Genomic DNA, 15,201 nt, shown 5'->3' on the forward strand with positions numbered 1-15,201 from the left:
AAAATTCTTGTCTTTCCCAGTTCAAAGCTGTCGATATTTCCTAAGATTTAAGAAAATCTAAATTACAATAGGATCTTTTTCTTTAATTTTCACAGTTTTCAATATTTATATATATCACAGATATTTGACTTTTGTATGTGAAATAGTGCTGCCAATAGAATAGAAATAGTGTAGTCAATTTTTCATGAAATAAGAAATCTGTCACATACTTTACGAAAATGATTGTTCTCTGATTTAAATCATTTTAAATATTTGATATATCTATATATTGGAAAATTATGATGCGGAATAGCGCTGTCAGTGATATCTGGTCTTATCCAGATCACACTTGTAATTTTTTTAAAGGTATAGAAAAATCTACCATAATTAATCTTCCTAATTATCCATAATTCAAAAACATAGAAGATTCTTTCGCACAACTTACACGAATAATTTATGACTTTGAATTTTATCATCTGAAATATTTTAGTAAACTATAAACGCTACATTTCAGTATTATCGAAATTAAATATTTTTCAACAAATGCATTAAACCAAACATTTACTATCAGTACATTCTTATGTACATATAAAAATATCAAATATAATTATTGAAATAGAATGTGCTGCTATGTGTTTACAATGAGATTCAATAATATATTGGATAATTACTTATAGGATACTTATTGCGAATGGATTTACTAATTAAAATTTATAGAAAATAGTGTGAATAATTTCTTAAGACCTCTATTATAAAATTTAAACTGAATAGTTTATAAAAAATTTTAATCATAAGGAATAGTACAAAATAAAATTTTATTTTATAATAAATTATCAATAAAGAAATTCTTAATGTACAATAATGAAATTTAAATGTACTTATATCAGATGCTTATTTTCAATAGATCTTAGAAGTATTGAAATAAGTAAATGTAAAACTAGAAAATGAAAATCACTTGTATAAGATACTTATTTTCAATAGATTCAGAAAGTATTAGAAGAAATGAATCGAAGGCAACACTAAGAAGAAAAGAAAGATTAAATAAGTATCGAATTTTTGTTGCTATTTCTTGTAATTTATTACTTGATATTAATATTTGTTATTTATCTTTTAGATAGACAAATAAAATGTCATGAAATAATCTTATATTATCATTGCCTTCTTTATAGTATTTATTCATTTAGTAATACAAGGGAGCTTAAAACTATTAAGCAATTGATAAAAATATTTTTTCTTTACAATATTTTACAGTTCTTATTTGTTGCTATTATAATAATTGAATTTAGGACCGTCCAAATTTAGCACCAAATATACGAACAGATAAAAAACTCACAGAAAATTTTTTGGTTATATTTGCGACTTACGTAATAACATCTAAAATACAATTAGAGAGAGGATTTAAAATTTTAATACTCTCTTATTCAATCTTAAATAATTGTAAGAATTATAGCTTTAAATATTTCAGTGAATAATAGGATAAAGTTTAGGTAAATATTTTAGTACAAAATGCTAAAACTAGATCCAAAGTACGAAGTGCGTTTCAGAATGTTTCAGATGATACACTTAGTTACGAGCTACTAATTTCTTCCTTATCTGTAAGTCGAATGACAGACTAAAACATAAAATTCAGGTACCGTAAAATTTACGACCAAGTGCTTAAGTAAAACATGGTATATTAAGATTACGACAGTGTCATTTACTCAACCTTTTATTGATCGAGTAGATATATATAATCTTAAGGTAATGAAAGTTGTCAATGAAAATTATTATTATGATTTGAACCGGGATTCAAACTTTGGAATTCTAACTGTTGTGATGATTTGCACTATCATCGTCAGTTTTCATAGATATGGCGACCCAAACCGTTGTCCAATCTCTATGTGATGAATTTTGTTACAACAATTTTTGTAATACTGACGAATGTTTTTATTGATGCCTTTTTCACTTAGTAACATGATTGAAATTGATGTTATTGTCTATATTCACTTTGATATATATTTGCTAGTAAAATCTGAAGTTACTACTATCCGATCTGAGTCTTCTAATACTTTTAAATACAAATCCACGGGAAAACCCCATTTTGTAATAAATCTTTTTTAAATTTATAGCTGATAGAAGCACTTCACTGTAAAGAGTAAAGCGACATAAAAATCGAGATATATGTCTGCTGCTTTTTTTGTGACACAAATTAATATATTGTACTCTTTTACCCTTTCCACTCGCGAATCCCGAGATTTATATACATTTTGCCGCACGGAGCGACGGAATCCGAGTGAAAAGGGTTAATGCAATTTTTGAATAAAAAAATAACTACAAAATATTGTCTAGCATTATTCTAGAGAAAACATTCTAGCCTTTCCATTTCAGTTTATTCGTACAATTTCGCTTCCACATGCGTTAGAAATAAAACTACAAGTCAGTTCTGAGAAAACTTTCTCATAGCCATCTATGAGAATGTACTACACGATAGTAAATTGCTTTTGCTAAAGACGGTAAGACCAAGTTCTAATAGGACCGACCACCTACGTGCTAAGTTTATTTTTATCATTGGCCATGAATACAAACTTGTATATAAACTGTAGAAGGATTATCATACTTAATTATACCCCCAATGATAGGTGGTTCGAATTTTAAATTTTTATTAAAATATATTATATCAATACTCATAATGAATATAATAATATACTTATACTAAGGTGACAAGGCTGAGAGAGTCCCGGATTTCCAACTTGTGTCCCGGGTTGTTCTTAAAGTAATATTTGTCCCGAATTGTCCCGGTTTTTTAAAAAATTAATACGTGAATTACTAAATAATATGAAAAAAAAGATCAGATACTATTTTTATAAATAAATTATGGAGAAAATTGTATAGAATTTTATACAAGGCTCAAAAGCAAAAATAACTTGAATATCATATATAAAAAAGTATTACATATATTGAAATAATAAAGTTCTTACTAAAAATCTCTAATTCTAATTGTTTTTCCCGGTTTTGACTTAAAAAATATGGCCACCTTAACTAATACGCATCAATAAGAATATTAATAAAGCATGATATTTGTACAATTTATTATAATAATTCAAATATATTTTTAAAATTAGCTAATTATGGTCATTTGACCAACCACTTCTGTATAATCAATCCCAGGCCTTTTGGAGTAAAGAGAAAAACATACTACACATATAAATACCGGTAAATTCTTATAAAACTTTTGCAGGTATAAGTACCATTTTGCCTTTAAGCAAGTTGTAATAACTTTTCTATATATGTAAAAAATCAACTTAATGAAAATTGAGATTTATTAACTTTTAAAATTGTGACTATATTGTTTTAAGATTTTTGCACCAATTTTTCTGGCTATGTAGTTAGGACCATAAACTCTATCTTTAATACATACATACAAAATATGTATTACTAAAATAGTCAAAGATTTTTTAATACATAATTACGAAGAAACTGGCCGGTCTGATCTATACTAAAACTAATCAACACGATTATCAACTGATACATTCGAGAAATTTTAGATTTTTTTCAGATCAGTTCGGGATTTTTGGCCAAAATGTGAGCCAAAACTTTGCACTTATCTGCTATTTATAAAGAAACTGTTCGACCGATCGTTTCGCAAAACTAAGCATCGTAAAACTTTATCGGGTTTCATCAAAGAGAATTTAAATTCTTTAAATTGTTGCAAAAATCTATCAAGAAGGATGAGAGTAATATTAAATAAGAAAGAAAGTGACACAAATCAAAAAAAATATTAGCTGTATATTACAAATATAAAAAACTTTGAATTTTATATGAAATTGAGATTACTTCATTGGATTGATTATTACTTTAACACATGCGGTAGTTTTTTGTATTAAATGTAGGCTTCAAAAACTCGTCTTTCCCTATTTAGACTGAATGTGTTCCAAATTCATCAGAATAAACGATAAAATATGAACATATTCAGGCAGTTTCAAAAGCCGCTTCGAGGATCATCCAAACACACCGGCTAGGAATCTCAACACTACCAGGATTATAGAAATATAATAGCAATTTAAGATTCATTAAAATATCAATTCAAAATCAATAGTCAATTTTCAAAATCCTTGTCAATGGTCAGAAGATTTTATATTTTTAAAGTTATATTTTCCCTACAGTTTTACTTGTTGCCAATTTGTGGATAGAGTCGCGAGTAAAAAAATTAAAAATAGCAAATAAAAAATAGCAAATAAAAAAATAAAAATAATTTAAAATAAGCAATTTCAAAAGAGGAATATTAAATAAATAGATATTCCAACTCTGCTAAAATTATTACAAAAAATGCAATGCAAAAAATGCATTGATTCATCATTCCATAAAATTTATATTTTGCATTGGTTGAATAACGTAGCTATTATTTTGTAAAAACCTTATAAAATTAAAATAAAACATTAGATCTGCTTACCCTCTAGCAACCCCAATTAACCCCGCCTATAGGGATAAAAAGGAGCAAGTTACAAGTTTTTGAAAAACAGTAAAAAAATATTTGTAGAATGATGAATTATCTTGGATTTTTACTGAACATGGTCAGATAGTTGTTTGTTTGATACGTGATGTTAGTTATGATATAATTGTTTTGGGTTAGACAGTAGAATTGCCCAAAGTCAAATTGGACCTTTGTGCCCCGCCCTACCATACAATAAAAAATGACTGTATTTATCATTCATAATGATTTCAGGCTTTAAGATTTATCTAATTGAAATACAATGCGCACAAACAGTGTTACCTGAAATTTTTTGAGTTGTGCCACACTTTTCTTGTAGGTTTGCAATTACAAAATAAGCAGTAATTTTATTCATTTTTGTGACGACAGAATGATTAATTGCAGTCAATTAGTGAACCACGTGAATCCCACTGATTACAATTATATACCTGTTTTATGGCATAGAGTTTTGGCATACCTTCCCATGATGACTATATTTTTAGCGTTGCTCATAAATATCGGCCTGCCTCAAAGTTTTATTCGAAACCGTTTGCTGACTCTCTTTCTATGTCCGTCGCTAGTATTCTTATATAAACTTATTTTAAGTTGTAGCCGACACGAGGTACGAATAAAAACAAAATAGGATTCGACGGCACACACCAGTTGATATAGGTCTCGACGACGCGACTACGAAAATAAACCACAATTCGTTAAAATTGTATTCTTTAGATATTTCGTCTTCTACGATGCCACCATAAAAATCCTTTCTCTACTTTTCGATAATGGAAAATGGTATTATATCGCAATTCAATAAAGTTTTTGCGATGAGATTCTGATGCGAAATATACGAAACCTATAGCGCGTGGACGTAATAATAATACAGATGGCTGCATTTCGCGAAAATTTAAAATTAATAAATATGCTTCATAGGATAGAGTATTGACAACTTATAATAGTTTGCAAAATTAAATGGTTTTCTGAGAACGACATCCAATGGAGAAAATATTCTTGCAATACGTACTTACTTGAATCAAACCTGATTTATAATGGGACATTTTCGAATTTCCTTGCTCTCAAGAGCTCAAATGGTTCCAAATTGATAAAAAGGAATTCTCTGAAAGTTTTAGCTCTTAATATTGTCTTTTAGATAGAGCGCAATTCAATCAAAGTTTTGTATGGAAATAGCATGAAAAAATTTTCAAAAATTTTGCTGGGCGTCGAATTTTCAATAAAAAATGACAGGAATTTTTACTTTTTTTTATAGCTAAAATTTTTCTTTTTAATTTTCAATTTTTTTTCTATGCTATTTCCTTACAAAGTTTGATTGAATCTAAAAGTTAATATTAAGAGCTAAAACTGTCAGAGAATTGTTTTTTATCATTGGAACCATTTGAGCCCTTGGGAGCAAGTAAGTTTGAAAATGTCTATATTAAGGACCACCCTAATATACACACTGGTAAAAAAGTCCACCAGTAATATTTCAAAAACTAGTAACGGTAGAATTTTTTTTAAGAACGATATTTGAAAGTAAAGGCAAAAAGATGTATAACCAGACACCAGTGGTGTTGTGCTAATATTTTTTTTGCCGGAACGCTAAAATTTAAAATCCGGTTCATAAACCGGTTCAAAAAATTTGATATATTTCGATAAGAACTCACAAATCTAATATATTGACTTTTTATATAATTAACTCTATTATACACAGCTAGTCTATACATTAAATTGTACAAGTATGAGGGAATCATTGAGTACATAATTTATATTCTTCAATGACATTAATTATATTTGTTCTGGTATTATTTGTATTCATTAATACCTACATGTATTTATTATGATATAAACGTACTCAAGATTTATTACAATACTTCATAAGACTTATCTTAGTAATATGATAGATAATCTATTACCTATCATACTATACTATCATATATTATTGTATATCATATATAGATATCTATTATCTATCATACCGTGAGATACCTATACTGTCATTAACTTATTATATACCCTACATACCTTTTACTTCTTATAAATACTACTGTCTAATTTATATTTTCTATTAATAATATGATAGATAACTTATTACCTATCATATTATACTATATTATTGTATATCATATATAGATATCTATTATCTATCATACCGTGAGATATCTATACCGTCATTATCTTATTATATACCTACAGACCTTTTACTTCTTACTTTATATATTCACCTATATTATATAGGTTTACCTTACGCCCTATGTATTATCTCTACCTATCTATTGCCTATACCGGGAATTGAACCCGGGACCTCCGCGTGGAAGTCGCGCACCTTAACCACTACCCTATCGGGTACCCCCACTAATAATATAATATGGGACGCACTGTTGTTTCCGCAGGTCATTTTCTAATTAATTAGATAATTAATACTAAGGTGGCGCGACGACACGCGAAAAAAGACGGTTGATTGTAGCGTTACGGTGGTGTAGTGGATAAGGTCGTCGCGTGCCACGCGGCGGACCCGGGTTCGAATCTCGGTAGGGTTAATGTAGCGTGTAAGGGAAATTATAGGTAATAGGATATATAGTAGATATAGGTTAGGTGTATTCGGTATACAATGTAGGAATTTGAGAGTATATAATGAAATATAGCGTATGGTACAGATGTAAGGCGTGTAGTATAGAATGCAACGTATAGGCACACGTAAGGCTATAAAAATACATGAATAGAAACCTATGATGTAGATGTTAGCGTATAAGAAATGCGAATGAATGTAAGATTCAATTTATAAATATTATTTTTTCTATAAGAAGTTCATACACCTCAATTTGTTACTAAATTAAAAACGACTTTGATAAAACCAGTGGTTTTGTGCTAATATTTTTTTGCCGGAACGCTAAAATTTAAAAACCGGTTCTAAAACCGATTTTCATGTTTTTCCAGTTCCGTTCAAAAAGGAAAGAAACAAAAATTATTACAAAACCCATTTTGTGCACATATATGTATGTTTTTTACAATAATAACATTTAATAAAAATTAGTTGAATAATAACGTATAAAATTTACTTATTAAATCATTTTCTGTATGTAGCGATGTTTTTATTTTTTTTCTTGCCGGAACGCGTTCCGGCTCAAAAATGATTTGCCGGAACGACGTTCCGGCGCGTTCCGGCTCGACAACACCACTGCCAGACACCACCTTATCAATATCCTATTCAGTATAGTTTTAAGTTCAAATTAATTAGAACCGTTCGAATCGTTTCACTGTGTTTCCTTTTAACTCAATTTAGTTCTAGATGTTATTGGTAAAGTTGTGATCTCAATTACTAATTTCACATCATATGTGGAATCGTGTCAATTAAATGAAATAGGTAGATCGTCCACCACCACCGATATCTCAAAAACCAGTAGAGTTAAGGTTTGTCCAACAACAATATTTGAAAGTAGAGGGCAAAAGATGTATAACCAGGGATCATCTTGATTTTTGTAACGTCGCTATCAGGAGATAAACGGCAATGTTTGAAAATCTATAACAAAGGTATTTTTAACTCGATTTAATTCTAGATTATTTGTGAAGTTGTTACTAATTTACTAATGTCACAACATATGTGGGGTCATATCAATTGAATGAATTGGGTAGAGCGTTCACCACTACCGATATCCCTAAAACCAGTAAAGTTAAGAATTGTCCAACAACAATATTTGAAAGTAGAGGGAAAAAGATGTCTAACCAGGCATCATATTGTTTCATGCAACGTCGCTATCAGGAGATAAACGGCGATGTTTGAAAATCCATAACAAAATTATTTCCTTTCGTTGTTAGTTGTTTCTGGTTGTGAGCACTGTTGTTTAGTTTACTAGACCTCAATATAATTCCTAAGTACACGTTATTTAATTGTTTTATAAGATGTATTTTTATTTTCAAGTTAGATTTAACAGTTTTTTTTTAATATAACGTCTATAAAAGCATACATGTGGATAGGGTAAAAAAAAACATTTGAGCATTTACCCTGGCAAAAATGCAAACCACAAAAAGTAGTAAATAAATAAGTAAATTAAGTTAAAGAAAGTAATTTTGAAAGGAATAAGTTAAATAAATATTTATTCCGACTCTGATCGTTATTGTTTCTGACAAAATACTAGATCCGGGTTATATACAGTGTTATATCTGTGCATAAACGTAGCCATGAAATTTAAATTATGCATTAGTTGAATAATGTAGTTATTATTTTGTGAAATCTCTTCGAAATTAAAAATAAGACACTGGATCTGTTTGCCCCCTGGCAGTCCCATTTTACTTCACCTATGGGGTAGAAAGGACCAGGTTGAAGATTTTCGAAAAACACAAGGAAAACATATTTCTGCAATGATGAAAAAGTTGGGTTTGTTACTAGACATAGTTGTTTGTTTAATATGTGTTATTTCTTGAGATACAATTGGTTTAGTTTTCACAATATAACTGCTCAAAGTTAAATTGAATCTTTGTACCCTGCCCTACCCCAAATAAAACATCATACAATTATAGTAAATTATAGAAAATGCTTGTATTTATCAATAATAGTTTAAATAAAATTCAAATAAGTTGGTTTTAATAACTAGTTCTCAATTTAACTTAATTTATATATTAATTTTTTTAATTAAATGCAACCCTTTTGCTTCAAAAGGCACCTAAAGGCCATATGTTTGTCGTTTGTCGACCTATATGTACGAGTGTCTCCTATACACAACTTAAAGCCTGCCGAACTTTACAGCTACAATATTTATTTTTGAGTTAAATAAATAATTGATTATTCTAAATTGTTGCTAGTTTCATAAGATTTAGTTTAAATTTTTTAAATCATTTTTATTGAAAGTGATTGAAAAATCTTTAAACATTTTCGGCAAAAAACACTTAGGCGGTATGTTGGCTCGCACAGCAGTGTCACTCATATAACAAAAAAGTCAAGCAAGTGCTTTTAGACAAAGTGTTTGGTGAAAAATGATTATATTTATTGATATCTAAGTCTTTGGATATTTTTAAACACCATGATGTTATTATAATAAAGGTGTTTTTTGGTTGATATATATTTTTGAAAAGTATATCTGCTAATTTCGTATCTGATTTTTATGTTACTCTTACTAAATGAAAAGTAATTACTTTAAATGTATAAAATGTTACATATTGAATTAATATTAAAAGATTTTTATATTGAAAATATTACTGTCACTAAATTATTTAATTTATTACTTTTACGAGAGAAATCTATGCGTACTAGTAAACTATTTTCTAGAAATTCTGTTCTTAAAAGTGTTTCTCTAGAATTTAGTACTAAATAAATCGTAAAAGAAACATTTAATTAAATGAAACAAACGTAGGTGTACTACTATAGTAAAGTGTTTGCAAGAAGACGTCAGTGTTTGAGCTCGTTTTGCAGAAAACAAAGCTTTGAAGAAATAAAATTTTAATAGAAAATTGTATTTTAAACATTCAATGTAATAGATGCTTTTACAAAAAATAAAAAAGTGTACATTTTAATTATGTAATTTTTTTTAAATATTTATTCATTCATATTAAATCCCAATTAAAATTTTCATATTTGATTAGATCTGATCATTTTGATCACAGATATGCAGTTAGAATATGCCAATGTAATTCACATAGTATTTCGGTTTTATTCAAAGATAACGCAATCAATCAAACGCAAAAATAAATTTTTCCTCCTATGCAAGATTACTTTTATCATTTGTTGACAAATATCACCGATTAAGCGATTGAAATTCCATAAGATAGAATTCGGAATGGCTTTTCATTATTTCGATGACTAGTACACAACAAATAGCATTGATATGCATTATTTATAAACTAAGTTTTCCTATGCACGAATAGCTGGGCTATTTATAAGCAAGTCACATGAAAATAAACACATAATCAAGTACTAAGAAAATATCATACACCGACTAAACTTGTATAAATGCATTATATATGTGTGTACGTGCAATTTCGAAAATAAGTTTATAAGATGCTTAAATTTTGGCCGGAAAATTATTTGAAATTTTTAAAGTTCATAGAAAAGTAATAAAGTTGCTCGTGCATTTATAATCTTTGCATAGGAAACTTGTTTATAAATAAAATTAAAAAGCTTCCTATAAGCGAATGTAGAGCTGCATATATATATATATATATATATATATATATATATATATATATATATATATATATATATATATGAATGCATTTATTAGTTCTTCCGGAGGAAATAAAAACTATAAATCGATTTTTATCACTTAATTGTAGTTCCGATAAGCGGTTCGAATTTTCTCTAACGTATAATTATGATATTAATAAAACCAATGCTGCTATAAATCACAATAGAATTATTGCAACACAATATGTATTTTAATTGTTTTACATGTTTGAAAAATAAATTAATTACCATGGATGCTTGATTTTCATTTTCCCTACAGCTGTGATTCTATAATTACTGAAAATATAGCAAATGCTGTTTTATTTGTATTTTCATGACAAAAAGGGTGAAAATTATTTTTCACCCAAGTCATAATTATGAAAATTTACAAAACCATACTTCAAAATATATTCATATGATTATTTTAATATATCAGCCCTATTGGGTAATTTATAATAAGAAAATTATCAAAATGCAATAGTGAAAAAAATAACTATTAAAAATATGAGTCTATCAGATAGACCATCCGTTTACTATCTAAAATACAGAAGCAAAAATAGTGTTAAATATGGGAATAACAAAAATATTGTTTTATAATCCTTACATATATCAAATTATCGATATATTTAAACATGGTTAATTATAATTATCGATGATATTGTTTATAAAGAAACAAAAAAATATTTTTGCGTTTAAATGCCAAAATGGAATTTTATATGTTGTCCTGCATTTATATGTTAACTGGTGAATTTGATAAAAAAAATCTTCAAGACTATTGCAAATTATTATAAAAGGCATTATATTCCTCTTTAGCTTTAAAAAAAATTATTTAAAATTCCCAATTTTCATCTTTTATTTTAATTTTATAGAACTTCATATCCCTATTAATAATATAATTGAATGATGGTTTATATATATTTTTTTCAATTACTTTCGAACTTTAATAGTCCCCAGAAATTATATTATTCTATAATACAACTCTAAAAATTCAGTTCATATATACAAATAATTTGTATTATTATAAATACATTATTATGTAGAAAAAAAATTGAAAGTAAAAATTTTAATAAACCCTGAAATACCTAATTTAAATAATTAAGTAATCATTTTAAGTTATTTCAATCCTTAAACAATTCATAATAATTAACAATCATTATACTCTATAATGCAATAACAATTTTCTTCTGAATTATTTTGCCAACAAAAAATATAAGATGGAGTCGGTGGAGCAAATTAGCTAGAAATTATTATTAAATTGTTAAACATTGACTTCTAACTAACTCCGCCTAATTAGCGAATCCAAATTAAATCAAAATATTAATAAAAGCGTATTAAATCATAAGCGTGAAATTAAATAAAGAAGATTTATGAAAAAGCTCTTCACGAAGTTTAAATTATATATTCAACTTAAAAATTATATTCAACTTAAAAATTGCACTATACACACTAAACAAATATTCTTGAATAGAATCCTATAATTTGGTTTTGAATGAATTTTAGTGCAGGAAGAAATGTGCAAAATACTACCAGTCAATCAAATAGTGTATTTAGTTTGATTATAACGTAAGTAAGTTAATAAATGGATAGATTATTTAAAAAAATTATTGAAATATGCATAATTAATTGATTATTTAGATAAAAACACGTGTAAGTACTTTATTTGATTCCGCAAAACAATGTTTACAATTACACTAAAATTATCAAAAGGAAATGTTGAGAAAAATCCTATTATATAGTTTTAGAGGAATTTTAGCACAGGAAAAATATGTGTATAAAAATGCTTTCGATGAATAAAGTTATTCGGATTGTTTCTACCTAAATAAAGTTAATAAATTGATTAATGTTAAAAAGAATGTATGAATTGACATTGAAATAAGGATAATTAATTAATTATTTCGAAAAAAGATAGCTAATAAAATATCATAATTACATTAAAATTATCAAAAAAATGTTAAGAAAAATCTTTGTATTCCTCTTGAAGTATAAAGTATGTAAACTAAAACAAGTATTCATAATGTATTGAATATATTTTTAATTATAATAAATATATATTATTTAGAACCATAAACTATAATAATAGTCCTACAAATAATTGTAATCAAATTTAAATTATCATTCATTTAATTATCTGGATGAAAGTATGTATAGTTACATCATTGATCCAGCAAAATATTATTTTGTAGATTGCTAATAAAATTTTATAATTACAAACAATTACACTAGAATTAACAGAAAAATGTTAAAGATTCTTTGTATTCCCCTTGAAGTTGAACAGTACTTAAACTAATACAAGAGATTATAGACCCTGAAAAATATATTTAGTACCAAACTAAATGAACTATATTAAAAGTCCATCAAATATTTGTACTCAAATTCAGTCTATTTTTTATATCAATATAATTACAAACGGAAAGGCATTCAGTAATTTTGTTGACTAGTTTGGAAATGATTTTTCATTCTTCATTTCAAGGGAAAAATATTTAAAGAAATAGTGCGAACAATAAATATCTATATATACAAACATACACACACACACATATATATATATATATATATATATATATATATATATATACATATATAATAATAAAAATAATTTTTTACCTTCATACATATTACACGGTTATCCGAAAAATCTGCTTAAATTTTATGTAGGCTGCTTATTTCAGCTGATTTAAATGTTTTTTGTCACCATACACACTCAGTGATATTTATCGAAACCGATTTATAAAAACCAAATAGCAATTTTCTCGAATCGAACATAATTTTCACTGGTCTGATCTTTCTTCTCAGAAACACATGTTAGCACGCTTGAAGCGTAGAATGAACTGAAACGCGCGTTAACACTTACTACGCTGCATTCGGAGGTCGGAGCAACATCATATAGAACAATATCAAGAACAGTAGAGGTACAAATAAGTGTTTGCTTTTGTTTTATTGATGGCTCGTTTAATCCTTTAAAACGATTTACGCACAGGCCAGTTTAAAGAAACCGATACATTCCTAATGTTTTATTTAAAACATTCGCCGAACGTCAATAAAAACCTATAAAATTCGTCGACGCATCCATCACTCAAGGCGATTCATGGTTTTATCTGTGATATATTGCACCTACGATGAAATTTATTTTGTGATTAGTGAGAAATGTATTGTAGATAAGATATTTATGAAATTTTTATTGATATTTGTTGAGTAAGTCGTAATTTGATTAGATCGCATATTTTTGTGGATTACAAAAGAATTATTATGGAATCGCATTAAGATTATTCCAGATCAAGTGTAATATATTTTGAGTATCATAATAAAAATATATAATTTTATTTATTAACTTCGCGTACGGTAAGTTATAATAATCACCAAAAAAATCGAAAATGAACATTTTTATATTTCTTTACGTTTCAGAGGTTCCTGAACATTTTGACATACCTTAGAAAAAATGAATACATGTGTGTGTGTGCGTGTGCGGATACAAATTTTCATCGACGATTTCGTGAACACGGATCAACCGATTTGAATAATTCAAAAAACGTTTAATTCCAACTGATAAGGAGATGCACTGATTAGTTTTTGGTAAAGGCAAGTCTAGTCGTTTTGGAGATACGAGGAAAAAGAGCCAAAAATGGTATATCAATTTCTGAGATAACGCAGTGGCCGATTTAAATAATTTAAAAACATTACTTGTATTGACGAAATGAACAACTGGTAACATTTTGGTAAAGGCAGGTCCAGCGTTTCCGTAGATCCAATAAAAAAAGTAAAGACATTGCCATTTGGCGGTCAAAAATAAACATTAGACATATGCACATCGTATTATAAGATATTATATGAAGATTATAAAAGTATTGCAAAAATTTTTTTAATAATCTAGTTTTTGGTACGGGAAGTTCCAGCAATATGGTTTATAGCATGATGCTATGCACCGCAAGTTATATAATTTTTTTAAGTAAAATTGAACCTTAGAATAACTAAATTTGTTACAAATATATTTTACCAGAAGAAGAATGATTATGCTTGTTGACAAATGCAAAAAAAATACAGGCATATGACTAATAAGAACAGAAGCAAAAATTTGGAAAGAAAAATGCATAAAAATGAAAATAAGTGATTAATTAAATACTAATGGAATTAATAAACTAATGAGAAAGAGAAACGTAATGATTGATTTATGGTGCTTTTACACCTGTCTTGGAGCAGACTTATTTTTTAATATATTTTAACAGGTTCCTTTAACGTATTAAGCATTTATAGAATTGTTATAAACCATTTAAATATATATTTTAAATTATCGTTTTTTTTTTAAATTTATACTATATTTGTTTAAAAGTGTTGTAAAATCTTGTAGATACTTGTTTCTTTCTATTTTGCTACAATTTATTTTATTGTTTTGGATTACGACAATAATTAAATATAAATAAATCAATGCAATTAACGCAATTAAACTTAGCAATATATATATATATATATATATATATATATATATATATACGTGTGTATATATAACCACACTAAATAAAAGTGAAACACAAAGAAATAAACTAATTATATACAAGCAATTTTGTTTATACTTAAGAAATTATTCACGTGTGACTCATGTACACGAATATAGAAAGACTTTATCAATAAATTA

General features: G+C 27.2%; 1 protein-coding gene across 6 annotated transcripts in view; it reads right to left on the bottom strand.

The window, feature by feature from the left end:
- The window catches only part of LOC113365921 (calcium-binding protein E63-1-like), a 397,148-nt gene that overhangs the window by 37,587 nt on the left and 344,360 nt on the right, over positions 1 to 15,201 (bottom strand). Inside the window, exon 1 of one of the 6 annotated variants that reach the window (XM_026607468.1) lies at positions 13,179 to 13,275. The exons of the other annotated variants lie outside the window; for them this stretch is intronic. Coding sequence (XP_026463253.1) covers positions 13,179 to 13,188 — 10 coding nt within the window. The 5' untranslated portion in view covers positions 13,189 to 13,275. Of the gene's footprint in view, positions 1 to 13,178; positions 13,276 to 15,201 lie in introns of those variants that run through there. 6 annotated transcript variants of the gene reach the window in all.

The sequence above is a fragment of the Ctenocephalides felis genome, unplaced genomic scaffold, assembly GCF_003426905.1.
Source record: "Ctenocephalides felis isolate EL2017-DRISC unplaced genomic scaffold, ASM342690v1 CF-g0.4_SCAFFOLD_01170, whole genome shotgun sequence".
Lineage (NCBI taxonomy): Eukaryota > Metazoa > Arthropoda > Insecta > Siphonaptera > Pulicidae > Ctenocephalides > Ctenocephalides felis.